The sequence below is a fragment of the Balaenoptera physalus genome (genome assembly GCF_965194825.1).
Source record: "Balaenoptera physalus genome assembly, chromosome: 11".
NCBI classification, from domain to species: domain Eukaryota; kingdom Metazoa; phylum Chordata; class Mammalia; order Artiodactyla; family Balaenopteridae; genus Balaenoptera; species Balaenoptera physalus.
In genome coordinates this window covers 74,922,937-74,949,069 of record NC_138896.1, presented here as the reverse complement: position 1 = coordinate 74,949,069, position 26,133 = coordinate 74,922,937, and the positions used below count along the sequence as shown (strand labels likewise).

The window sequence follows — 26,133 nt, the reverse complement described above, 5'->3', positions numbered from 1 at the left end:
GGGAGGAGAGGGAAGACGGTCCAGGACAGGACCTGCAGGGTGTGGTTTGCTTTCCTGAGCACGTGTTCTGTGCCAGCTGCTTCCACCTGTTTTCTCTTGTTTAATTTTGAGGTCAACCTGCTAGATCATAGAGGCCCCCCTCCTTTTTTTCTTTTTACATGAAGTCACATAGTAGCAGAGGACTCACAGCGCGTCTCTCTGGCTATTGGCCACTACTGCTTTTCTGGCGATGGGGCCCCACGCCTGTCTCTGGGATGTGTGTGCATGAAGGCAGACAACCTGCTGGGAGCCCCCCCTGAGGGCTTCGCGCCCCAACGGCCCCCTTGTCTGTCTCCCATTCTCTACCCCACCCACCCACCCTTCTTTGTCCCATGAGGGCCTCTCTTAGGCGCTGCTCCGTCAACCTTGGGTTCCAGCTCCAGTGTCGCGGAGTGTCAGGAGCCTGACCTACCCTTGAGGTGTGCCTGCTTCCGCTCCACTAGCCCTCCGGCCTCAGGGGACGTTGGTGGATACATTAGAAAGAATGGATTGCCCTTTGCTTTGCCCTCTTGCGCCGTCTGAGTTCTCTCCACCCTGTGGAAGCACCAGGAATTGAGAAAAGATCGGTTGTCCGAGGGCTGAGCCTGAATCACTCTCTGGAGCTTCCGAGGGAGCAGTGCCACAGCCCCGTGGGGAACAGGCCTGTTTGGGAACAGTTACCTGGCTTGTCGTCCATCAGGGACCCGGGGGCAGCTCCTCATCTCTCACCTGCAGAGAAGTCTTGTGTCTCCCCAGTTTCCCACCTCTCACCACCACCAAACCAGAACCAGAAGTGCAGTGGAACAGTGTAAGTTCCCAGCTCTGGAGTCGTCCTCGACTGTTCTCTTCCTCTCACACCCGCCCCATCCACCCTGTCAGCAAGTCCTGTCGGCTTAGTGTTGAAGATACAGCCAGGATCCCACCTCCTGTCGTCCTCTCCTGCTGCTAGCTGGCTAAGCCACCACTGCCTCACGGTGGGTTCTCATACTGGTCTCCCTGAAGGCTGCTCAGCAGCAGGGGTGAGCCTATTCGACTGTAGGTCACAGCCATCCTGCCCTGCAGCTGCCCCCTCGTCACTGCAGGCAAAGGGGAGCCTTTGCTCCCTGGGCCACAAGGCCTGGGAGGCCTGACCTCATGTCCCATACTCCCGCCTATCCCTGGCCCCTGCCTGACGGCTATTCCGCAGACACGGGTGATTCTCACTGACTGATGCTCACCTTCCGGGCCTCCTCATCTGTCCCTGCAAACCCACTTCCCAGGCCCCTGCGCTCCTTTCCTGCCTTCCTGTCCCTTGTTGCTACCTGACATGCTCTGTGTTTACTCCTCTCTCCCCCCTTGAATGTAAGGAAGGTGGGGGGTTTTGTCTATTTCGTCTCCTGCCGAACTGGCCCCATAGCACAGCAGGCCCCTCAATAACACATGGCTGGGTGAACGGGATCTTCTGTTCTTTTCCAAATTAGATCTAGAGTAGCTTTCTTAATGCTTCTTCTTCCTTTAATTAAAAAAAAAAAAAAAAAGATTTTAGACTCATATATTCTAGGGAAAGGGGGTAGGACATGGAGAGGGAGAAGGCAGGAGCCACACGTCTGCTCTTCAGAAGAATCTGAATCCACTCTGAGTCCCGTGTAGGGCGCTCCCGCGCATGGACGGCCTGCACACACCCTTCCTCTCCCTTTCTTGAACCAGAGCCCAGCTGTGAGTCACATCACTTCTCCCCATGTCCCACTTTGCTGCATTAATACAAGTCTGACACAGGCTTGTCTTTTTTTTTTGAAATAAAAACAATATGAACATGGAAGAATGTTTAAACCATTCAGAATGATATAAAAAGTCTATGGGTCCCCTGACGCATAATTCCTTTCATCAAAGGAAGCCTTTGTTAACAGTCACTTACATATCCTAGGGAAAAAACCCCTGCGTAATATCACCATAAATATGTATTCTTTAAAAATGGGTCTGAACAGAATCATGGTAGGCATATTATTCTGCAGTTTGTTAATATAATTTGGAAGTCTTCCCATATTAATCCATGCAGATCTACCTTGTTTCTAGTAACTGCATGGTGTTGCCTCGTACCGTGATGTATATACCCGACCCCACATTGATGGTTTCTTCCTGGGTTCTTGTTATGACAGTATTACAGTGAAGACCTATATACATCTTGGCATGTGCTGCAGTAAGACCTGTGCAACACGTACCTGGCAGTGCACTGCAGGTTAAGGGGTGTGGGTATTAACAGTTTTGATAGATATTGCCGGATTGCCCTCTGAATGCTCGCGCTGGTTCATTCTTCTGGAGTGTGTTTTCTTCCCAACTTTTTATTACAAAAAATGTTAGACCTAAAAAAAAGTCTAAATAAATTTAATGAATACACGAATGTCCTTCATCTAGGTTTATCAATTACTGTGTTGCCACATGTATTGGTGTGCTAAGGCTGCCATAACAAAGTGTAGAGTGGGTGTATTAAACAACAGAAATTTATTTCCTCGCAGTTCTGGAGGCTGCAAGTCCCAGGTCAAGGTGTCAGCAGTTTGGTTTCTCCTGAGGCCGCTCTCCTTGGCTTGCAGGTGGCTGTCTTCTCACTGTGTCCTCACATGGTCACCCCTCAGTCTATGTGTGTGTCCTAATCTCCTTTTTTTGTAAGGACACCAGTCATGGTGGATTAGGGCCCACCCATGGACCTTGTTTTACTTTTATTACCTCTTTAAGACCCTGTCTGCAAGTAGTCACATTCTGCGGTCCTGGGGGTTAGGACTTCTTCATGTGAATTAGGGGGGTGGGAGGAGGAATACAATTTGGCCCATAACACCATATTTGCTTCTCTTATTGTATATTATATTAATATAATTATAAATATTTATTATATAATTACTTATATTTGTTGTATTTATCATTTATAATTATAGTGTAATTATTTATAATTACATTATGTTATACCATTTATAATATATTTATTATATATAATTATCATAAATAATGTATAATTTTCCCCCTAAACCACTTGAAAGTAAATTGTACCCATTCTGGTACTTTAGCATGTATCTCCTAAGAATGAGGACATTCTTCTTGGGTTATGTTTTGGTGTCCTTTATTTTATGCTGATGGGGACAGACTCCCCTGAGGAGAAGAACACATGAGCAGGAGGTGCTCTGGCCCTGCCTGTGGGCTTTCCCTCCAGATGGCTTGTCCTGGCCCAGCTCCCTCCGCATCTCCTTCCTGAGCCCCCAGCCCCTCAGACCAGAGAATGCTTGCAGAACCTCTGGGCCTCCCTCAACTCCAGACTCTTTGGCCTTGTTGATGTTTTGGATCTGTCATGTGTCAATGGGATGAGAGCCCTCCTCACAATTTCACCTGCTTTTTGGTCTCTCTGTCAAAATGTCTCTAAACACCAGACATTTCATTTCTGTGCATAGACAGTCCTTGCTTTGCAAACCAGGGGCTGCCTGTATTTATTTAGAGAAGTGGGGCTTATTGATTGGGCACCCATTTCTCTCTCCCTGCCTTCCTCTTCCTGCATCCTCATTGCAGCTTGGGGCTCTGCCGGAAGTCTGTTCTTGCCTGCTACTGTCGTGTCTGTTTCTTCCTCGGTACTTTTGTGTGGGAGAACATCACACATGCGGCACTTGCATTGTTTGTTTTAGTAGATAGAGTCGTTGTGGAAATAAGTCTGCCTAGGGCTTCAGTGGAGGACAAGACACTTAGAACTTCTTTGTTTCCTTCAGTGTAAATGGTTATGTCTCAGACCCACCCGAGGTGAAGATGTCAGTCTGGGGAGCCCTTTGCCATTCGACATGGTCAGGCTGTTGCTGAATGAGCGTCCCGCCTCCACTGTCCTGTGCTGGGAGTGCCACTGCCTGGTGCTGGGACACAACCAGCGTCCTTGCTCAGTCCTTTCCACCCCCAGAAACCCACCATCTACACAATTCAGAGCCGCTTTTCCGCCATTCCCACCGTGTCTTTGCCTCTGCTTAGGTCTCTTCCCTGGCTTTTCCTTCCCAGCAGGATTCATTCCAGACTCCTTGGCCTGACACTCAGGACGCTGCTCAACCTGTCTCCCTTGTTACCTGCTATATTAAAGCCAAATCAAATTACGCCACACACACTCTGTCACGTCATGTCCTTGTACCTGTCAGCTCATGGTGTGTGCTCTGTCCAGAACGGCTGTTCTCTCCCCTCCCTGGTCCGTTTGCTAGCCTCGTCCCCAGTCCCCAGGACTGGGCTTGGCCACCTTCCTGACTGGTGCCCTTCCTCCAGGCAGGCAGGCGGGCTCCCGCCTTCACTCTGCCTCAGACTTATCTGTTCTCGAGCACTCGCTACCCTTGTGGGTACGTGTCTGCCCTCCTCTACAGCTGCCTCTGCCTTTGTCTCCACAGCGCCTGGCTTGGAGCAGGTACTCTGTGAACGTTTGGGTGGGTGGGCAGATGGATGGATTTGTCGTTGGATCCTGAACTTAGAAGTAGCTACATTCCCCTTTGCGGTTTCCAGTCCCTGTCTGAGAGACGCTTGTCACAAAGAAGAAAATACAATTTTCCACATGCTGTGAGGAGCCATTCTTCCTAAGTAGACAGTTCGGAAGAGTCTCTACTGGTCCGTAGCAACAGGGCCTCTGAGACCTTCATGGCTTCTTGCACATCATCCCATGTTAAAGAGCAAGTACCCTGACTCAGTGGTTTAAACACTGAGTGTGCCGAGAACCCCCAGCTTGTTAAATGCACTTCGCTTCCTTATCACTCTAGAAAGGTACTGAATATCTTTCTTTTCTTTCAGTCAAACGCTTCAGAGAACCAAAGCATGAAAGACGTCCTTGGAGGATATGGTGCGTATTTAAATATTAATTCATTCCTAGAATGCTTTTGACTATTTGGGTTTTTTTTGGGGGGGCGGGGCATGGAATGTGAGCAATTATACATAACATAAAGTGTTGAAATCCATTAGTCCAGTTAATCATCAGGAACTGTGTATAATATGAAAGCACTTCTGTTTCTCCAGATAACTGTTGAGCCCACTATAGGGCTAGTGACAGCCACGTGGCGGCGATTCTGTCATAACTGCTGTCTAGTTTTAGGAGGTGGAAGGTGATACAGATGTATCAGTCCATGCTGCAGGCTTTGTTATGTCTGCCTGTTGTTGGACTATGTTAAATCTGTGGACTCTCTATGCGTAAGCAAAAAAATAATCTAAATTTGGAGATAAGTCAGATGTACCATGTAAATGCCCCTCTCCCCAAAACTAGTCTTTCTTAGTCCCAGGATGACCTTGTGGCAGCAGTTTTTCCGTCATAGAAATGGTGGTTAAAGGTTCAGACATAGCTTCCAAAGATAAAACTCCAAAAAAATAAATCACTTAGAAGGAGACAGCCAGCTCCTCAGGACAACATAATGCCCTCAAGAAGCCATCTTTCAGGGGCTTCCCTGGTGGCGCAGTGGTTGAGAATCTGCCTGCTAATGGAGGGGACACGGGTTCGAGCCCTGGTCTGGGAAGATCCCACATGCCGCGGAGCAACTAGGCCCGTGAGCCACACCTACTGAGCCTGCGCGTCTGGAGCCTGTGCTCCGCAACAAGAGAGGCCGCGATAGTGAGAGGCCCGCGCACCGCGATGAAGAGTGGCCCCCGCTTGCCACAACTAGAGAAAGCCCTCACACAGAAACGAAGACCCAGCACAGCCAAAAATAAATAATTAATTAATTTAAAAAAAGAAAAAAGGAAATCAGGCTTTAAAAAAAAAAAAAGAAGCATCTTTCTTGCACCTGTCCTAACAATAGCTACTTTCCCTCCAGAGGAAACTTCCGATAAATCTCTGTGATAAAGGCCCCTTAATAAAATTATAAGCATATTCTTGATTGATCTTCAGTGCATTATTTCTCAGTGTTGATAATTCGTTTTTATTTTCCACCAGTCGGTTTCTCTCAAGTCTGGGTTATCTAGCTTGGGTGGGGGGCCTGGGGGAATGTGGAGTTGGGTTTTACACACAATCCCCTTTGGCAGCTCCTACTTTGCCATGATTTTAGGAAATGATTTTCAAGCCTCAGTTGCAGGGTTGGTCTGGGTAATCTCTAAGGTCTGTTCCAGCGCTGAGACCCATGCCTGTGTGCCCCTTTATCACCCCCGTCAGTGGCCTGGCCCAATTCTGAATGCCCAGCCTGGGAGGCCAAGAGGGGCGACCGTAATCCAAAGGTTCCTCGACCACGGGCTGTGAGTGGTCCCCAGGTGTTCACGGCCGAGGAGAAACTGAGGGCCCACGTTATCTCCACAGTGCTCCTGCCACCTGTCCCAAAGACTACCAACTTTGTTTTTTCTTTTCTGAAACTCCTGTCCTCTAGTCCAAGGGTTGGCAAGCTGTAGCCCGCAGGCCCAATCTGACTGCTGTCTGTCTCCATAAATAAAGTGTCAGTGGGTCGCTAGTGACCGGCTGCTCTTACAGTGCGGTAGCAGAGTGCGTAGTTGCTGCAGAGGACGATGGCCCACAGCCTAAAATATCTACTCTCAGACCCTTTACAGAAAAGTTTGTCTGCCCCAGACGAGCCCGTTGTTTAAGCGGCAGCAGCTGAAGGTTGTTTAGGGTTCCAGAGGCAGTGCCGAATGAGTGCAAGTCTCGTTAAGCTTGCACATCATTCAGCTCGTGTGTGAAGTCGGGAGCTCTTTAAAGTAGAGGCACCTCGGACCCCATCCAAAGCTGTGTTCAAGCATTTTGTTTTGAAGTAACAAAAATGAAAAAGTGAAAACACACATTTTAAACGTGTTTCGTGTGTTTAAATCTGTGTTATTAATCAGTGGCCTTTCAGGGATGCAGTGTTATGGTTTTGAAAGGGGGCTGAAACATCAAGCCTGAGTTAGTCCCAACGTCCCAGGAAGAGGTGACTAGTAACTGGAAGTTTGGGGTCTCCCCAGTGGCTTTTTTTTTTTTTCCTGTTGCAGACTTATCATTTTCCCCAAATTGGTTGTTACCCCTCCTGTCAGAGTGATAACAAGTGCTGACTCTATTTTGTACAGGTTTTTAGACACTTCCAAACAAGCCATAGGAATGCTGTTCATCCACTTTGCAAATGTATACCTAGCAGATCTCACTGAAGAGGACCCTTGCTCACTGTAAGTGGCCCATATTTGAGTGCAAACATCACCTGCCCCTCCATGCCTTGCTTTCTGCTGCCAGTCATGTTCCCTCTAGCTTGGGGAGGGGGCAACTCCCCTTCGTCTCTGTGCTCATCTGAGAGATTGCTGTGTGCGTGCTGCGTGTTAGGGTTTTGCCCAGTGACAGTTGCCCTGTGATCTGGCTTTCTGCTAATCAACCTAAGTTCTGTCCCTTGGCCTTCTAGTGCCCTTATGTTTCCCAGTTTCCAAGCAGCCCCTGGCAGAGCAGCATAATGCCCCGAAGGAGTGTCTGTGCTGGAGCAGTACACATAGGGGCTTCTCTGTGGTGTCAGCCATTCAGGGTCAAAGCCATTGTTGACCATTTGTTGACCATCATTGACCTCTTTGACCTGAAGACCATGGGTGGTTCTGCCTTGTCAGTGCAGGCAGTGTGCCTTCCACACAGCCCCCAGAGCTGTCTGCCTAAAACCCCAGTTGGGCCACGATACCTGTCCTCCTTGCTGACAGCACCCGAACAGTGCCACTCTTAGCAGATGGAGTAGAAGAGGGTGCCCCCCTTCCCTGTCCTGGCTCCATCTGCTGCCTTCCTTGCTCAAACTTAGTGCTCCAGCCATGCTGGGCTGCTCCTGGTGGCCCTCAACCCCACCAGCTGTCTCCTGCTTCTCTGCCTTTGCTCGCACTGCCCTCTGCCTGGAATGCCCCCCAGCCCTGCCATGCCTCTGAGGGAGAGTAGGGTGGAGGGCTGGTGAGTCCCTTGCCAAGAGGTTCAGTGTATATTTAAGACCATTTGGACTGGAAGATTCCTTTAAGCTTCTCTTGTTTGGTGACTGTGTAGTTTTGAGCTTTAGTTCAGGTCCCGATTCAGAAGGAGGTTGTATAGTCTTCCCTCCCCAGGGTTTTTTACCTTAAGACCTGGATAGGTTGTAATCTGTTAGGGTGTAGTCCCACAGCAGGGGACCGGAAGGGCGATCCTCCCACAGGGGAGTTGGTTAGGAAAGGGCCTTGTCCTTCTAACCCTTGAGCCCAGCAGCAAGCTTGCGTCATCCTCTGGCGGATTGTCTTGGTTGGCCGGGATATGCTGAGAGCCAGCTGCTCACCCTGGAGGCACTGGGGTGAGGAACCCTGTCTCCTGGTGCCGCCTTGGTAACTGGTGGACTTTGACAAACTGAATCACAGCTGGGATGGAGAGGGGACTGCTGACAGATCTCGAGTGCTTAGCCAGAGGAGAAAAGGCCCAAAATGGAGTTAGGTGTGGTGAAAAGAGCCCTTGAATGGGAGGCCAATCAGCGAGAAGGCAGCTCAACTTCCCTGAGCCTCTGTTTCCTCATCCAGATCCCCAGGATCACCATGAAGGTTTCATGAGATGATGAGTACATGCAACGTTGGAAGTCATAGAGGCACTTGCCAATGAAGATGTTAATAGCTCAATCAGAGGATATTGTCATTAAAACATAGGAAAGACATGTGAGCTCCAGCAGTCAGTTGAAGAGCTGTTGAGGGGAGACTAGGCAGGCAGAGCAGGCCTTGCCCCACAGAGTGGAGAGGTCCTGGGCTGTGGAAGAGCAAGTGCTGCAGCAGGATCCATTCCAGCCCCATCATCCGTGAATAGCCCTGTGACTTTTTACAAATGGGGGAAAGGTTGGGCTGGACCTGGGGCATCTTGGTACTCTACAGACCTAGAAGGGAAGCCAGTCAGTTCTGGGAGAGGAGAAATGTACGAACAGAGGAGGGTGAACAACTTCCTGTGGCTGCAGGGGTGCCCCGTGCTGGGGATACTGCTCTGGGTGGGAGTTTGGCTTTTGTGACATCCGAGGAGCTATGATTCTAACGGCACATTTGTGTAGCACTTAATACGTGGCAGGCACTGTTCACGTATGTTGACTCGTTTGATCCTCATAACAGCCCTGCAATATAGATACTCGGATTATCCTCATTTAAAGTTAGAGAACTGAGGCACAGAGAGATTTATATAACTTAATTGAGTTCACACAGCTCAAGAGTGATGGAGCGGGGATTTGAACTGAACCAGTCTGGCTCTGGGACCCACAGGATACCCTGTTGGCTGCCAGTCTCACCTGTGTTGAGTACAGAGTCTAGAGCTTTCTGTCTTTATTCCCAAGGCCTGGCACACAGTAGGCTTGAATCAATGTTTGGTTAGGGGTGAATGAACTAATGCCTGCATGTGTATCAGTTTCTCTTGATATTTTCAGGATGGGTCCCAGATATCAGAACCACTTGAAACCAATGCAGTTTAAGCATCTGAGAGCAGCTTTAGCCTAGGGCCAGAGCTCAGCTGTGAACTTGGAGAAACTGCCTGGGAAGCAGTCGCTATGCCTTCTCTGGTCTGTGGTCTGAGAGTGACCCCTTGTGATTTTAAAGAGGAAGGGCAGGCAGGAAGAACAGGCTGTCCCCTCCCTCTGGTTTTCTCACCACTCCAGGGCACTGGCAGCCGCCCCCTTCCCCCCTCAGCACATGCTCCCTAGGTTTCAGAGTGCTGTGCATGTCACTGAGGCCGCTGAGGCTGGGCCTTGGGGTTGGGGGCCATGGGCCTGCATAAAATGTCTCAAGCCTGAGCAACTCAGCAGTGCCGCAGTTGGTCTGTGGTATCCGGAGCTTCCCTAGGGGGGTTTCCTAGCCATGTGGCATCTGGAGGGCGAGCACCTGACCCCGTGACTGCTTGTCTCCTGCTTTGTCTGGAGAGCTGCAGCCTGCGTTCAGGGCCCTCGAGGGAAGGCCAGTGAGCCAGGGGCCTTTCCTTGGTGAGGGAAGGGGAAGGGGTGTGTGTCGGGCAGATGGAAACAGACCCCACAAGAACGAGAGGTCAGGGTGGGCATGCTCTACTGACCCTCCTCTCCTTCCTCCATCATCTTGCCTTTTCCATGGGAGGTTAAGCTTTCTCTTTAGAAATATTTACTTGTGCTTGCTTCCATGGCAGGCTCTGAAGCACAGGGATGAGCAAGGGCCACGTGGCCCTGCCCTCTTTGGTCTAGGAAACCCCGAGGCCATTTCCTGAACTCTGCTGCAGCAGCACTGTCTCGGGGCCTTGTTTCTGTTTTCCTACCGGCCTCCTTGGCTGCTTCCAGGCACTCTGTCCCAGTCTTCGTTTGGCAGGAACACTTGAGGGCTTTCGAGTTTCTTGGTCGCTCCTCCACCCACTTTGAGCAGTGCAGTGTCCCGGGGCGTGAGGCCTTCCTGGGCTCCCGGAGGTGAGCCCTGCAGCCTCTTGCACAGGCACACTGGAGGCTCCCACCTCCCAGAACAGGACCAAACAGTGCTGGGTCCCCAGCCTTGACCTTGGCCCTGGCAGCACGTGGGCCCAGCTCCCACCCAGGGTGGTGTTTCCTGATGGTGCCACTGTGCCCTCTCCTCACAGGTACCTCATCAACTTCCTCCTGGACGCCACCGTGGGCATGCTGCTCATCTACATGGGCGTGCGCGCCGTCAGCGTCTTGGTGGAGTGGCAGCAGTGGGAGTCCCTGCGTTTTGGCGAATATGGTAACGTACCACGGACGCTAGCCAGGGCTGTGGAGGGGGCTTCCTGGAGGGGGCTCTGCTCCTTGCCCTGTACAGCCCTCCAGTCCAGTGGGTTCGAAGAAGTTTCAAGAGCTGGTGGCTTTGTCCTCTGTGTGGTGGAGAGGCTTGTTCTGGAGCCTGAGCTCCAACCTCCTGCCACATGCCCAAGGCAGGTGGGTGCCTGCTTTGCTGCCTAGGCTCCTAGGAGACAGGAGACACCCTAGAGGCAGGGAGGGGCACAGCCCTCAACTGCAGGGGTGTAAGGCCACCTCACTCTGCCACACTTCCCACCAGGCTCATACCACCTGCCCACCTCACTAGAGAGATGGGAGGCGGCTCTCAGTTTGGGAGTTGCCCCTCTTTTTGCTGCATGTCTGTGCTTGTCCTGTCACTGGGCCATTCCACTACTGGGTCTCACAAGGTCAGGACTGGAGTGTCCATCCCCCCACCCCGGGGCCAAGTCACCTTGCTGACCGTGGGCTGCCCCCACCCCAGCATCTGGCATGTACGGTCACCAGGGACACCAGGTGAATCCTCAACTCACAGAGACACAGCTTGAAGCAGGTGACCTGGGGATGCTGACCCAGCTTTGACCCACTCCATCTTGTCACACCCCATGGGATACAGCCTGGGTAGGAAGCTGCCTTCATGCTGGCTCTGGGCACAAATGCAGTGCCTTTTACTTGGTACCCCCAGAGAAACAGCTGGGTGTGCCCTCAGCGGGGCTGCTGGTGAGAGGGGCTTCTTTGGGCCTTGCCCTGCTCTGGGGATTTAGCTGTCTCCCACCTTCACAACAGGCCTTGCTGTCTGGAGCCAGGAGCTCCCATTCATGGGAATAACATCAGTGGAGTCTTTGCCATGAGAGGGGCACGTGGGACAAGAAGGAGGGATTCTGTGATGGAACGACGGTGGGATTCTGGATCCCACTCTCCTTTCCTGGTCACACCTCCCAAAGAGCTCATGGCTCTGGGCCCGATGGCCGCTCACTCCTACATGGCTGAAGACTCACAAGGGACTGACATTTAAAAGGGGAGCCGGTTCGTGGAGCTGGCTGTGAGTGCCTTGGGTATTTCTAGAAATCTTAAGTAATTGTTTGTCTCCATTGACGGGAGATGAGCTCAGGGGAGGGCTTTTCTTAGCCTTGTTACTTGATGCCTGATGAATCACTGACTTAAGATAGTGTCCAACACACAGCATCTGCCCCTATGTCTCCAGGGAAGGCTGCAGAGAAGCTCCAAGTCATTGACTTCTCAACTTGGAGGATGGAAATGGACCACAGCACACGTGGACCAAAGCAACATCATCCTCATTTATAGGATAGGCATCCACAGGGGTTGAGTGACACAGGAAGCTCACCCAGACAGTGCACAGCTTGGAGGGCCTCTTGGCTACTACACTGGGATATGCAGTCCTCCCACCATCTCCAAGAGCAGTGCTCATAGCTTCTTCTTTGCTGTTAAGATCCATTCTGGAAGGCAGGGCTTTCGACTCAACTGTAGCTGAGCAGTGCTATGAGAGAGCCACTCATAGCCAGTCATGCCGCTCTGTGACCTGGGAGTGGAGGCCAAGTCTGGTCCTGATACGCTGGACATTATGGTACCACCTATTCCCAGCATGTTTTGTTTGCATCCTTAAGAGAGATTGAAAGGAAGAAGGCAGTGGTTGTTTAAACCTCTTGTTTCCATGCCACCCTCCTCCACCCACTTAGCCTGCCTCAGCCCCTGCCCTTGGGTCATCCCACCCCTGCCTTTGGGAACCAGAGTCTTCAAGCCAGGGTGTTTCCACGTGAAGCTGCCCTTTATCGAGGACCGTCTGGGTCCTCCCTCCCCAGGCTGAGGAAGGATAGTGGATGTCAGTTACCTGGTTTCTATTTCTGTCAATTTCTATTGTTTTTTCTTGCTGCTATAACAAATTACCAACAAAATTAGTGGCTTAAAACAACACAAATTTATTATCTGTCTGTAGTTCAGAAGTCTGACATGGGTCTCACGGACTAAAACCAGGGTGTCAGCAGGACTGGTTCCTTCTGGAGTCTCTGAGGGGAGAATCGGTTTCCTTGCTTTTTCCAGATTCTGGAGGCTACCTACATTCCTTGGCTCGTGGCCCCTTCCTCCATTTTCAGGGCCAGCAGATGCAGGTTGAGTTCCTCTCATATCATATCACTCTGACCTTCCCCCACCTCCTTCCACTCTGAAGTGCCCTTGTGATCACATTGGGCCCACCTGGATAGGCCAGGATGCGCTCTCTCTCAGTCAGCTGATCAGCAGCCTTAATCCACTTGCAGCCTTGAGTCTCTGCCACAGTAGCTCCATAGTCACAGGTTCTGGGGATTAGGTTGTGGACATTATCTACCTATTGCACCTGTTAACCGGCCCATCTGCTTGAGGCAGTAGTTCCAGGTAGGCCACAGAGCTCTCTTCTCAGGTGAGAGAAGAAAAGGGGCTTGTTTTCTAGGTGTTTCCATGGTCCCTAGAAGAGAAGGTGAACTTGCTAACAAGAACATGGGCCGTGGGGAATAGACTACACAGCCCTGAGGGGCGAGACAGGGTCCAGGGAGTACGTGGTGTCTGCAGTCTGAAGACCAGGCTGCTCTTCCTTAGGCAGAAGCCCTGAAAACAAGGTCTCTGTCCTTTGGGCACCAGTGGTGTGTGGGCTTTGCTGCCCGCCCCTGTCCCTGTACTCCCTCCGGAGGCCTCTCTAGATACAGAGTGTTCCATCCTTTTGGTCCCATCCATCCCTGTGATTTATCCTGAGGAAATAATCCAACAAAAACAAATGCCCACGCACCTCAGTGTGTCCAGTGTGGTAAAAAGCAGAGCACACGAGAATGCCTGGCTTGTCTGTCCTTAAAAGACGAGGCTGTGGACAGGCTCTCAAATGAAACAAATCAGAAAAACCAGCACATGTGCGCTCACTCCAGCTGTGGCTGCGAGGGCTGGATGCTTGGAGGAAACGGTGTGTGAGAGTGGGGTCACATGTGACTTTTTACTTTTTTTTTCCACCATGTATTTATCTGTTTGTTTATTTATTTATTTATTTATTTTGGCTGCGTTGGGTCTTCGTTGCTGTGCACGGGCTTTCTCTAGTTGCAGCGAGTGGGGGCTACTCTTCGTTGTGGTGCATGGGCTTCTTGTTGTGGAGGCTTCTCTTGTTGCGGAGCACGGGTTCTAGGCATGTGGGCTTCAGTAGTTGTGGCGCACGGGCTCAGTAGTTGTGGCGCGCAGGCTCTAGAGCACAGGCTTAGTAGTTGTGGCGCGCAAGCTCTAGAGCACAGGCTTAGTAGTTGTGGTGCACGGGCTTAGTTGCTCCGTGGCTTATGGGATCCTCCCAGACCAGGGCTGGAATCCGTGTCCCCTGCATTGGCAGGCGGATTCTTAACCACTGTGCCACCAGGGAAGTCCTCACCGTGTTTTTAGAATTTCTTACTCAAGCATCTACATGAAAAACAGAGGCAGCTGCCTCTAAGTTGTGGCTCTGGAACTCAGAGCAGTGGAGTTCAGGGGGCAGTGTGAGGCCCCCTGAGAAGGAAAAGCATCTTCTTTTTCTGTCGGCCACTTAAAACTTGGAGCAAATGGAGTGAGCATGCTCTGAGCAAGTGTATTTTCTTTTGATATTAAATGTTAACTCGTGTTGACTTTCAGACACACTAGTTCCAATCCTACCAGTGCTTCTGTCTGACTGTCCCCCGTTTCACTTAACAGTTTTTAACAAGTATTTTCAGCTGCTGTTTTTGAGGACTTTCCTCAATAATGTCAGGTAGTTTACCGAAAGGATTACAAAACTCCATTAAAAATCTAGTTAGGAGAGATTGCACTTCTGAAATGGCTTTTTGCCTCAAATGTGAAAGTAAATAGGACACCGCAGAAGAGGCAGTGATGTCTTTCTGCATATTTTCTGTGCACTTCTCCAGAGGTTTTCCAGAAAAGGGAATGGCCTGGGGTTGTGTCCATTACAGCTGCTGGAAGGTGTCCACTGGGGTTCCACCACATACAGCTGGCAAGGCTGCGGGCCTCCGGCACCCATGCTGGACAGGGATTGCTGCAGAAACTGCAGAATCAAATGAGAAGCCAGAGGTTCCTCTGGAGGCCAGATTCTCCTCACAGCCTGGATTGGGGCCTTTGTCTCCCCTGCAGTGTTACTCTCTAGCCCCCTCTGGGCCAACGTGGTCACACAGCTCCGGCAGGGCTTCCAGAGTGGCCCCTGGCGGCGTCCCCGCACCCCCCCACTCTCCCCTGGGTCTCCCGCTCTGGAGGCGTTTGTGGCTCCCCAGGGACTCACCCGTCCCATGGGTTCTGCCTGTCACTGAGGATGTAGAATGTTCCCTGGAGGGGTCCTCCACCCTGCATCAAGCCCCTTTTGAAACTTTCTGGAGGCACTGAGTGTCCCCCAGTGCGGACTGTTGGATTCCTGCGATTGCTGTGCTGTTTCTCAAGCAGTGAGCAGTGGGATCACAGACGGACCTTTGTCACAGCCCCTCCTCACCTTGGAGGCTCCTCTCTTTTCTTCCATGTCCCCAGCCCAAGGTGTTTTGGGGTGCCCCCCTAGACAGAATCTGAATTTCCCCAGAGTCAGGTTTCTGCTTTCAGGGCTGAGGGCAACAGGAATGGCCGGGAGAGTGGGTGGGCCTGGGGTAAGAGACAAACAAAGAGGTCATTTGCTGCCTACATGATTCAAACCCTCAGGCCGCTCATGGACGGGGGAAAGGACGGGTAGCACTACAGCCACTGGAAAAATCAACAACGGATAATAATAGCAGTCTTGCTTAACACAGCCTCAGCTGCCAGTGGACAAAAAGAGCCAGCTTTTCTGAGCTCCAGCAGTGGGCACTTACTAACTTTAGTGCTTTGTAATTATATCTTGGGCTGTCTTGAAAGAAAGGCCACTTTGGTATCTCCAAATTAGGAATTCTCTGATTTTGTTTAAAACACCCACGTTTGTTTGTTCGGCCGAGCTGATTCTTGGTGCTCTGGAGGACTCATTCAGGAGCTCTGGGGTGGGGTGGGGTGTGAGGGCTCACAGGAGCTGTGGGCAGTGGGTGGGCGGGGCATTGGTGTCTGCGCCCCGCGTGACCAAGCCCGCTCTCCCTGCAGGAGACCCTCTGCAGTGCGGAGCCTGGGTTGGACAGTGTGCCCTTTACATCGTGATCATGATTTTTGAAAAATCTGTCGTCTTCATTGTCCTCCTCATACTTCAGTGGAAGAAGGTTTGCCTCTTGTTCCCTTCTTTACCAGCTCCTCGAGACGCTAAGCAAGACAGTACTTCCCCACCCCAGCCCTACTGGGAAACCAAACTGGTTGCTGTTGTTTTTTTTAACTCCATGAATGCACCTGGATTGGTTCTGATGGGGCAGCTCCTGGCTGCCTATCAAGAGCAGTAACTTGTCAGTTTTTTACATAGCATCCTTCCACTTCGGCCATACACGTCTGCTCTAGATTAAGCCTTGGAATATATAAAGCCCATGAAAATACAGTCCCCACCCTGGGCTTGCTTATGGTGGTCGGTTAACTGTAAGTGTTGTCAGCGGGTGTTCTCTACGTTTGCAGGTGCTTCCTCATACACCTGTCTTGGCCAGTGGTTTAGTCGAGCCTTTTGGTGCCACAGGCAGTGGCTGGTCACAGGTTCCCATGGTTCCTAACCCTGCCCTCTGGCCCCAGGGCTGTGCAGTTAAGCTTCCACTGCCCACAGGAAACCAGCCAAAGAGACTTCGGGGACAAGTAACTCAGATCTTGGCCTGCTTTGGTTTTATTTGTGGCTGAGATTTATTTTTTTAAGAAAATAAACCAAGGCTTTTGGGAGCTGTTGCCCTTGAGGAGGCGGTTGGGGTGCAGGGTTTCTGTTAGAAAGTGGTCGGCAGCTCATTGCTAGTAGCTGTGATGAGCGCCCACTGACCTCCTTCTCTCCTCACACTTCCAACCCCACCCCGTGCCTGCTTCGTAAAGTGCTTCCCGCCCCACCCCTGTTCCCCATCCCCGCGTCGCTTCTCTTCTCAAGTCCACACCAGGACTGGAGCTCAAGCACTAACTGCTCCCAGTGGTCTCCAAGGGGGTCAGTCCCTTGGTAGCAGTCAGGTCTGGGGACTGTGAGGCCCTGGGTGTGAGGTGCTGTTCTCATCAGGGCTCTGGGGGGAGTGTCTAAGCTAAGCCCCCTCGCAAGGCCTCGTGGGTGATTTCCAGTGCCACATCACCCCCCCACTCCCCGACCCCCGCCCCGAACTTTCTCTGGGGTCTCCCCTGCCCTCACTGAGTCTGCTTCTCTTTACAGGTGGCCCTGTTGAATCCCATTGAAAACCCAGACCTGAAGCTGGCCATCGTCATGCTGATCGTCCCCTTCTTTGTCAATGTCAGTGCCTTGTTGCATTTTTTAACCCCTGTTTGCCCCCTGCCTTCCCACGTCTGTCAGAATTCTGAGTCTGATGGAGAAAACACGTTATAGCCCTCGGGTCCCTCCATGCAAGCATTTGCCACCTCCCATCCCCACCCCGGACCTGGAAATGGCAGGATTGCTTCCTCAACATGCACATCCCTGCTCTGGGGCCTCTGTGCAAAATGAAGGGTCCTGGGATCTTTGTCTTGCCCTCCCTGCCCCGTGTGTAACAGCAGCTTCTAGATTAAGATCGTCAGGAATTCACCCCTGTCGTTCATTCCTGACCGCAGGGCTCCAAGAGAAACTCATGAGCACTCTGGCTAGAAATTAAGAAATAAGAAAAGAAACAGTAAAGGAACCTGGGGATGACAGATGTGGCAGGTGTGCCGGCCAACTGCTCGGCCCAGGGGAGGAGCCCCCACCAGGAGTCCAGAGACCTTGGTTCAGGCCCCGCTCTGCCAACTGCTGCGGCAACCAGGGCAGGCTGTCCCCATCAGTCACCACCACAGAACCCCTTGGGGTGAAACAGAAGAAGGGACATAGAGATTGGGAATCTCTTCGTAGACTGCTGAGAGAGAGAGCAGGGGGCCTGGATGATGTTTTCCTTTCCCTGGTTCTCGATGCTGTGATCTGGAGCAGGGGTGAGAAGGATGGGTGTGGGGCTGCTCAGCTTGGTTTCACAAATGGCTTATCCCGGAGTAACCTGCATTTTCCTTCCCCCAGGCTCTGATGTTTTGGGTAGTGGACAATTTCCTCATGAGAAAGGGAAGGACGAAAGCTAAACTAGAAGAAAGGGGAGCCAACCAGGACTCGAGGAATGGCAGCAAGGTCCGCTACCGAAGGGCCGCGTCCCACGAGGAGTCGGAGTCTGAGGTAGGGCCGAGCCCTCGTGCCGCTGACCCAGGAGGGGTCTGGTCTTGTGTTTGCATCTGTCCTTCTCTTGATTGCTGAGTCACAGTGCCAGCCAGCGGGAGGGAGAGGAGGCTGACAGCTCCCATCCAGCCTGGACCCATTCCTGCTGTCCCATGGGCCTTCCTAGGGCCGGGAGCTGGAGCATCTGTTGGGGGTGGCTCGCCTCCTGTAGCCCCTCTGTCAGTGGAGAAAGACAGGAAAGGGAGGAGCTGCCTTGTTCCAGGGAAGCTGTCAAGGACGTGTGGGCCTGGTCGTCGACCTTTAAGCATCAAGACGTTTGAATCCCTGCCTGTCGCCAAAGAGCAAGGGAAGTGTTGGCTAAGCCACCAAGAAACTTCTGTAGGAGTAGCCAGACCTCCCAGGGAGAACCTCACCTCCCCTTATTTTCAGGTTTCCTGAGTTCAAATGTTTGGACTTCAGGGAGATTGGTGGTCATAAATAGGAGCCTGGAGGCAAGGTTGTGTCCTAGGCAGCCCACAGCACTCACTTTGCACCTGCACTGTGCTGTGGGATGGGGGCTACAGAAATGGCTGAGGCCTTCAGACTTGTGGGCAAGGAAGGTGACAGCCTGCACAGCCCATCATAGCACTCTGCGATAAATTCTGAGATTGAGGCATTGAAAAAGCCCTGTGAGGACTTGGAACAGTTGGTTTAGCTCTTGGGGGCGTCCTGGAGGGAGCTTTGAAAGCTGACTAGATGGAGGACAGAGGGGAAGCCCGTCGCTTCTCTAGGTGTCCCTAGAATCTGGCACAAGGCCTGTCGGGTTGTAAGAGCGCAGTGAACATTAGGTGAATGACAAACAGCGTTTCAGGCAGAAGCAGCTGCTCCTGAGCAGTTGTAGTCATGTGATTTGGCATTTGGGTACTAATGTGAAATTTATTGTGGCCAGAGTAGCATATATTCCGGAGGGTAGGACGGAATGACAAGAAAGAAGTAGGTACGGGCAAAGGTCTGAGTTAGCTGGGCAAGGTGCTTTGTGATCCAGCGTGAGGAATGGGAATGTGCTTGTGCGGCAGGTAGGGAGCCAGAGTGTTCGATCAGGGGACCAAGACTGGAGGCAGGAAGCCCTGCAGGGAGGGGTGGTGAGACTGCCCTGCCCGGGGGGAGAATGAGCTCCCCTTGCACAGGTGCGCTTCGGGCCTCTCCATCCTGACCTGGGCTGTGCCAGTCCTTCCCCGGTGCTCTGAGGTCTGTGGAGCCAGGCAGGTGGGCAGTGAATGAGTGTCTGCCCCGGATGCCCTAGCTGCGTGGCTGCATCGTTCTGGGGGCTCAGAAGAGCAGAGGGCTTCTGTTTGTCTTCAGAAGTTTACCAGGTTGGCTCAGAGCAGACACTCTGAAATCTCCATGCTTTATGTTGTGCCCCACAGGTGTTTTCCTTTCAAAACGGGGCTTTTCAGTCTGCTTTTGCTGTATTTGAACCAATTTCAAGGACCTAAGACTCCATGTGTGAAGACTGGGCTTTTTTGCCAGGATGACCGTAGGCTAAGTTTGCTCTGACGGGGGTTCGGTCCCAGCCGGAGGTTGGATGGAGAAGCGGGAGCACGAGCAGAGGGGAGGCGTATCGACTCAGCACTGGTATCAGTAGCCCGTGGATGCACGTGGTGTAAAAAAAAGTCTGGGGTGGGCCAGCTTGTCTCACTCTGTAAAGGGGGCCTCCCCATCACCCTCTCCTAAAGAAATCCGACACTTGAGGCCTCCTAGACAGGCTGGCATTCTGTGCCGGGGTCCAAGGTGGGTAGGTGAAGAGGGTGCTGCAGGCAGTGACTCAGGGCCACGCCTCTCCACCACTCAGATCCTGATCTCGGCCGATGATGAGATGGAGGAGTCCGATGTGGAGGAGGACCTCCGGAGACTGACCCCCCTGAAGCCCGCGAAGAAAAAGAAGCACCGCTTCGGGCTGCCTGTATGACGCATCCTCGAGCTGGGGTCAGGTCGGGGCCTGGCCAGCCACTGGTTGGCCGAGGGTCGCTCTGCTGCGTCTTCCCTTCCCTCCTCTCTCTGCCCCTCTTCTACCTCCACTCCTCCCACGGTCTGTGCCCACTCCTAGACTACTGTGACCCAAGGGAGGGAGGCCGCTGGCCCGGCGTGGCAGCTGGAGGTCCCCACTCAGTTGCACTACAAACACTGACCAAATATGCAAGCGAGGCGTTTTGTTTGTGTGTTGTCGTCCCAAGCGGTGTTGTGAGGGACCCAGAAGCCCTGTCCTGCGTCTGGCCGGGTGGCCTCGAGGATGAGAACTCACGTGCACACAGACCGTGGGTGGAGCCTTTCGCCAAGGCTCAGGGGAATGTGAAGACGTAACACGTTTGGGGGCTAAAAGTTACACATTGACCAGGTTGGAACCGCAACGCTTTCTTACTCGAAATGGCTTTTGTAACTATTGATTTCTATAGCTGGTTTTATGAGCTGTCACAGTGTTAATGTTTTTTGAGTATATGTTTATTTCCTATGGGACTCATGGGCAAAACATAGATTTTTAAGTCTTCCGTATGCTGTTAACTTTTATATTTTTAAGTTATATTTTCATACTATTGTATTTAAAAACTCTTTTTAATCCCCAAAGAAATGGGTTTGTTTGCCTTTCATGGGTTGTGAACTGGTGGGAGGAAAAAGTCGGGAATTTTTTATTTGGAACGTTGTTAGGTAATCTATGATCAGATGAGGTAAATGATTCCGGTAGGAAGGGAGGTGGGCCCTCATCTGAAATCAACAAACCCGGTGGTTCTGCAAAGGTCAGGCCTGGGCAGGAAGTGGCCGGTCCAAATGTGGATCCAGGGCCCTGTGAGGGTGGAACAGGAAGGGCTCTGCCCAGGGCCCACCAGCTCCTTGGCACTTCTGCTGGCAGGTTAGAGGTCTTAGTGAAACATGCCGGAAAAAGGAGCGTAAGAGGATGTTGTGTCCAGAGAAATTGAGACTCCAAACCACTCCTGTTTGTTCCCTGCCTCTCTTCAGAGCCTCCAGATCTGAAGTTTAAAACACAATCTCGGCCTCCCCGCCTCCCATGGTGCAGCCTTCAGAACCAGGCTCTGGACCCAGCTCTGGGAACTTCCTCTCAGGCTACGCCTTGCCTATCAGCTTAGTGTTGTCGACTCGTCTTCTAGAGAACGCCTGTCTGACCAAGTGATCCTGTTTTTCACATCCTCCAGACCAGCGGGTGGAGGTGAGCGAGCTTGCTCTCTGCATCCACAGGCAGGACGAGGTGCTTCAAAGCTTGTGGCCCCCACTCCCCAGCATGGGCATAGGCCCCGTGGCTTTGGGAGTCTGCTGCCCGGCAGTGGAATGGGCTGACCCAGGTACTTGCCCTGCTGTGGGAGCAGCAGCCCAGTGTTTTGTCCCAGCCCGGAGGCAGTCATGGAAGTTTAGGAATAGAGAACCGCATGGCTAAGGTGCGAGCTGGAAGTGAGATCAGTGCAGGGAGGTCACACCACCCAGAACCTTCTTTTTAGGTTCCTACCTAAAAACCTACATAAAAACGTGTCACTGAAGCAGATTGGGTCTGAACTGTGACATGTGAGCCACGCTGTTAAACCAGGCATCCTGGGCCTGTCCTCTGCCTCCCACGGTCTCACCTTGTGTGGGTCATGGAGGGACAAGCCTTGCAGAGGCCTTCGCAGCCTGTCGTCCTGTAGGAGTCCAGAGGGCCAGAGGAGCTGGGACCTGAATTGCAGTGGGCGGTGACTCTGTTACGGTGGGCACCTGCAGCTGGAGAGGAGAGCAGGGTGAGATTGGAGCCCATCTCCACTCTCCCTTAGCTTTGCTCTCATTTTATGCTCCTCCCCCCTTCCACCCTCGGCTGTGTTAGTGGGGGCCTCCCCACTGGGAAGACCAGGACTGACAGCGGTCCTGGTAGGTGGCAGGCATCGCTGACTTGCCTTACTCTGTCCTCCTGTTTTGTCTTGGTTTGAATAACCTGTGGCCGCAGCTGTTTCCTGCACCTCCCTGAGCCCAGAATCTGAGCTTCACTTTCAGTCTTGAGCTCCTCATGTTTCCAAACCGGGGACGGGGGTGGGGAAGCCACAGGTGTGAAGGATGGAAACTATGTGTTACAGACCCCAGATGATCTGCTCATCTCAAGGCTCGTCCCAGCGCCTGCTGGGCAGTGGGTTTGGGGGACAAAGAGGTAGCGAGCGATCAGTGGTTTCTCCCTGTATCCTGATTTTGAAAGGGCTTTAGTCTCTGAGCCTCAGTTGTATAGCTGGCTAACTAGGACATGGACGTGTAACAGGGAGTCTGATCGTACAGGGCCTTGTCAGCGTGCGGGCCTAAACGGCGTGGCCTGATGTGTTTGGCCTTATCCCTGGGATAAGCTTCCTCACCACCTGCTCCAAGGTGCCTTATGAGGTGCAGCTCTTCACCTGCCACATGGCAAGCATCATTGTGCTTGAGAAACCACGGGACACCAACTGGGTGTTGTGCGCCATCCGTCTGATTTGTCCTAATCTGGACCTCAGCCAAGCCACCCATAATGGAAACTTGTAAGTCAAGGCCATGAACGAGTTTCTTATAACTGATAGAAATAACCCGGTGAGGTAGAACTGTCAAATCTGAATGGAAGAGATCGTTGTTGCCCATTTTTCCTTTCGCTGACAGTGGGATATTGACAATGGCAAGGAGGGATGTTGGTGAGATCCCAGGCAGTGGCTTCTTGGTCTGCTCAGCCCAAAGACCTGCCACGTGAAGGCCCGTCAATTAGCCTTCGGGCACACTGGTGGCCTCTTGCCTCAAGCCTTAACCTGTGCCTCTTCCTGACAACAGGAGTCATGGGTTAGTGTTGACCTGTCATGCCTTTAAAGGGAAAATATGTAAAGGCTCAAATTCAGGTTGTTTCTTCCCCTCCTCAGTGTGGGCCTAGAGGCTGGAGCCCGGAGTCCCCGTCTGAAGGCTGCCCCAGGAGCCTGGAGGGAGGAGCAGCTGTCAGCAGCTCACTCTGCCCTCCAGACTGCAGTTCACTGGCCTTTTTGCAGCCAGGCAAATGCAGACGGCTCTGGGAACTTGCCGTCAGCCAGAGCAGCCACCTTGTAGGGGACAGGGCCGGCCTTTAGAAGTTTCACACGTTTCCAACTAGGAGTGGAGAGCTCTGTGTTTTACCCTGTGAAACATTGGCAGCTCTGAAGGGCTTTGCTCTTGGGGAGGGACCTTGAGCTCCTGAGTGGGTGGGTGGGTTGGTTTAATTTGATTTCTCTTTTCATGAAGTTTATTAGACGTCAGACCTATGTGAGCAAACCATGACCGACTTCCACTGCCCTCCCAGTGGGGGTGGTTAAATTTGTGGTGTTACGATTCACAGAAACACATTTTTGAAATGAAAGGGAAGACGATGTACTTACATTGTAAAGTGGTTTACAATAAAGTTTGACATCTTATTACAGTTTTTTAAAAAAAGAAACCATCACTTTTGTGGTTGCTGGTTGTGTGTTCTGTGAAGTTGAAACAGCTTAGTGGGGGTCAAGAAAATGGCCCCAGTGAGTTAGAAGGTTCTCCCCAGAAAACAGAGTGAGAATGAATCTGACATCTCCTTATGGCAGATGTGGGAGCCAAAACCTGCCAAGGGGAAAAACCCAAACATACTCTTGCCATTTCCACTTCCCTGTTAATGCGAGTAAAAGCCACTCTGCCTGCCCCCCGCCCCCCGAGGAGTGAAGGGTGCCGGAGAGATGGAGTGTGAGGAGTGAACATCCCACATCCTTGTTCCTGAGGCCACAGGGCTGGAAGGCAGGTGCCCCCCCGGGCAGAGCTGGCTGTGGGGGCCGAGCTGAAGTGCTGGGAGCCAGCAGCAGTGCCCTCACAGGCCAGGCCTGCCCTCAGTGCCTCTTGGCCCCTGTTTGGAGCCCTGAGTCTGTGCCCGTCCAGAGGCATTCCTCATGTCAGCACTTGTCTCAGATGGAGCCTGGCAGGGCTCGCATTGGCCTCTTGGGGCCAGGACCGGGCAGGGGGGATCGGGGTGGGATGAGGTCTGACAGCAGCGGAGTGGTGTTCCAGACAGCCAGACATCAGTGCCTGGTTGGGTTTCGTCTGCCTGGAGCCTTCAAGGATAAAAATACTCTCCATCACAAACTGACAAGGAGCTTGGGTATGTCTGACCCAATGGGGCGGACCCTGACCTCCCACCCACATCCACTCCTACCCTCACCTCAGGCTCGGAGTCCTGCCCTGTGCCCTGGGGGTCTTCCCTTCAAGGATGGGGTGTTAGGAACTAGCAGAGGAGAGCTAAGTGACCTTCAGGGAGCCTGTGCCTCTGTCCATGCCTTGAGTGGGCTTCACTCTTGCCCACCCTCTCACAACCTAAATGTCCTTGGGCCAGATGCCCTTCGGTGACCTCATCTCAGTCAGAGGCTCTGTGCTGTTTCCTGCCTTCAGCTCACCGGTACCCTTACCACAAAGCATAGTTTCCTCCCGGCCCTTCCTGGTTGCTTTGCTCCCTCCTTCATCCTGTTGCTAAACTTGCACTGGGAGCTGGACAGGACAGAGGACAGGGGCATCAGCAAAAATGCGGATGGAGCGGCTCCCAGGCTTCCCTTGGCAGCAGCTTCTGTACCTGTGAGCCAGGGGTAGCCCCCATGCTCTGAGTCCACTGTGAGGGCCCAGCGAGCTGGGTGTGAGCACATGCTCCCCAGCGGCAGATGCAGGAAGCCCTCCGCCCTGCTGCCGTGTGGGGCTGGGAAGTCTCTTTCCTCTGGAATCCAGGGAAGGGGTAGAAGAGAGAGAAAAACAAGCTCAGAGCTGTCCACCCTGGCTCAGGGCCCGCTCTTTCCTCCGGGACACCCCCCACGCTGGGATGGACTATCACAGATGGACAGCTCAGAGTGCCACACGCACATTACAGGACCTACGTTCATAAACGCGAGTCGCTGCCAGGCCCAGCACCTCCCGCCTGCCAGAGAGCAGCTGTTCTCAAGGGTACGGGGGCTCCCCAGCTGTCTGCTTTCACCAGAACTGCAGCCCACCAAGCAGCAGTGCTCAGCGAGCCCCCATCATCTCCAAGAATAAACTCTGAAGCCAGCGGCTATGTGGATCTGAATCATCAGGGAGCTGTCAGAGGAGGGGGAGTGACTTCCCGGGACAGGCAAGCCAACTATATAAGCTCCAGAGGGCTGGGCGCCGCTCAGATCTCTTTCACAGCCGCTGCCTTCCAGGGAGCAGTTCCCCACACCCACCATGTCCCAGGTAGGAGGGCCCAGCACAGGCCCTGCTTGTGCCAGGGGGTGGGGGTGGAGGATGGACGTTGTTATCTTTAGCAGCTGTGTCTTGAGCTGAGCTCTGGGCATAAACACAGGAGGCTCTGCCTCTCCTGGAAGACCGGGGCTCAGGGAGGACAGGCACACAGATGGTGTGAGGCTACAACAGCCATGGCCCCAGAGCTCCCAGTTTGTGGGAAAAGGGCAGAGACTCGGGGTAGGGGGCTGTGAAGTATAGTCAGGAAGGCTTCCTGGAAGAGGAGTGAGGCCTTGAATTGGCTTGAGGTAAGTGAGCAGGGAAGAGGGGTCTCTGCCAAGGCACAGTGGTGGGAAAGGGCTCTCAGCCTCGAGGCCTCGGGTTGTAAGTTGAGGCTCTGGACTCTCAAAGGCTGGCACTCAGGAAGACCCCATCAAGAAGAAGCGCCCCCCTGTGAAGGAGGAGGACCTGAAGGGGGCCCGAGGGAAGCTGACCAAGAACCAGGAGATCAAGTCCAAGACCTACCAGGTCATGCGGGAGTGTGGTGAGTGTTCTTGGGACGATGGGGGCCAGGGGTGCAGATGTGTGTCAATAGGAGGGAGGATGGGGTTGGGGGGGGAGGTCCCATGGGTCCTTTTTCTAAGAGTTTAGAGCTTGTGGGCTCAGGGGGTGTGCTCCCCACAAAAGGAGCCTTTCCTCCCTAGGAAGCCAGGCCATGCCCCTGACTACACCTCCTCCCCATCCTCCCCACAGAGCAAGCTGGTTCTGCCGCCCCATCGGTGTTCAGCCTTGCCCGGACTGGCACCGAGACCGTTTTTGAGAAGCCCAAAGCCGGACCCGCCAAGAGTGTCTTTGGCTGAGAAGTGCACGCCACGCCCCTCACCGTCAGCAACACCTAGACACAGGAGCCTTTCCCAAGAACTCTTTTTTTATGCCAGAACATAGCTTCTCACCCGTGGCCTCTGGGATTGGCACCCTCCCCGACAACCCTGGCCCCTGAGCCCAGGGACTCTGCATCAGCACCTGGGCAACACCAATAAAGAGGATGCCCAAGTGGCCCCAGCATTTGGAGGGTGTTGGTTGGTC

At 52.8% G+C, this 26,133-nt stretch overlaps 2 protein-coding genes across 4 annotated transcripts in view; both read left to right on the top strand.

Moving 5' to 3' along the window:
* The window catches only part of LOC309638467 (store-operated calcium entry regulator STIMATE), a 54,844-nt gene extending 31,562 nt beyond the window's left edge, over positions 1–23,282 (top strand). Inside the window, exons 2-8 of one of the 3 annotated variants that reach the window (XM_082414549.1) lie at positions 4,786–4,834; positions 7,009–7,104; positions 10,481–10,602; positions 15,711–15,823; positions 16,882–16,959; positions 17,707–17,856; positions 19,688–23,282. In XM_082414549.1, the coding sequence (XP_082270675.1) occupies positions 4,786–4,834; positions 7,009–7,104; positions 10,481–10,602; positions 15,711–15,823; positions 16,882–16,959; positions 17,707–17,856; positions 19,688–19,804 (725 nt within the window). In that variant the 3' untranslated portion in view covers positions 19,805–23,282. The other 2 variants (XM_082414551.1, XM_082414550.1) reach the window with 2 other exon arrangements.
* A 1,620-nt stretch (positions 23,283–24,902) lies between these two features.
* On the top strand, positions 24,903–26,112 carry MUSTN1 (musculoskeletal, embryonic nuclear protein 1). The gene is made up of 3 exons (XM_082414563.1): positions 24,903–25,059; positions 25,459–25,591; positions 25,801–26,112. Exons 1-3 carry the CDS (start codon positions 25,051–25,053, stop codon positions 25,905–25,907), a joined length of 249 nt encoding a protein of 82 aa, XP_082270689.1. The 5' UTR covers positions 24,903–25,050; the 3' UTR covers positions 25,908–26,112.
* Positions 26,113–26,133: the final 21 nt, after the last annotated feature.

Bases quoted from the DNA above. Each gene is read 5' to 3' on its own strand.
- MUSTN1 (XM_082414563.1), top strand. The intron at 25,592-25,800 runs GTGAGTGTTCTT...TCCTCCCCACAG, and splicing joins CCAGGTCATGCGGGAGTGTG to AGCAAGCTGGTTCTGCCGCC.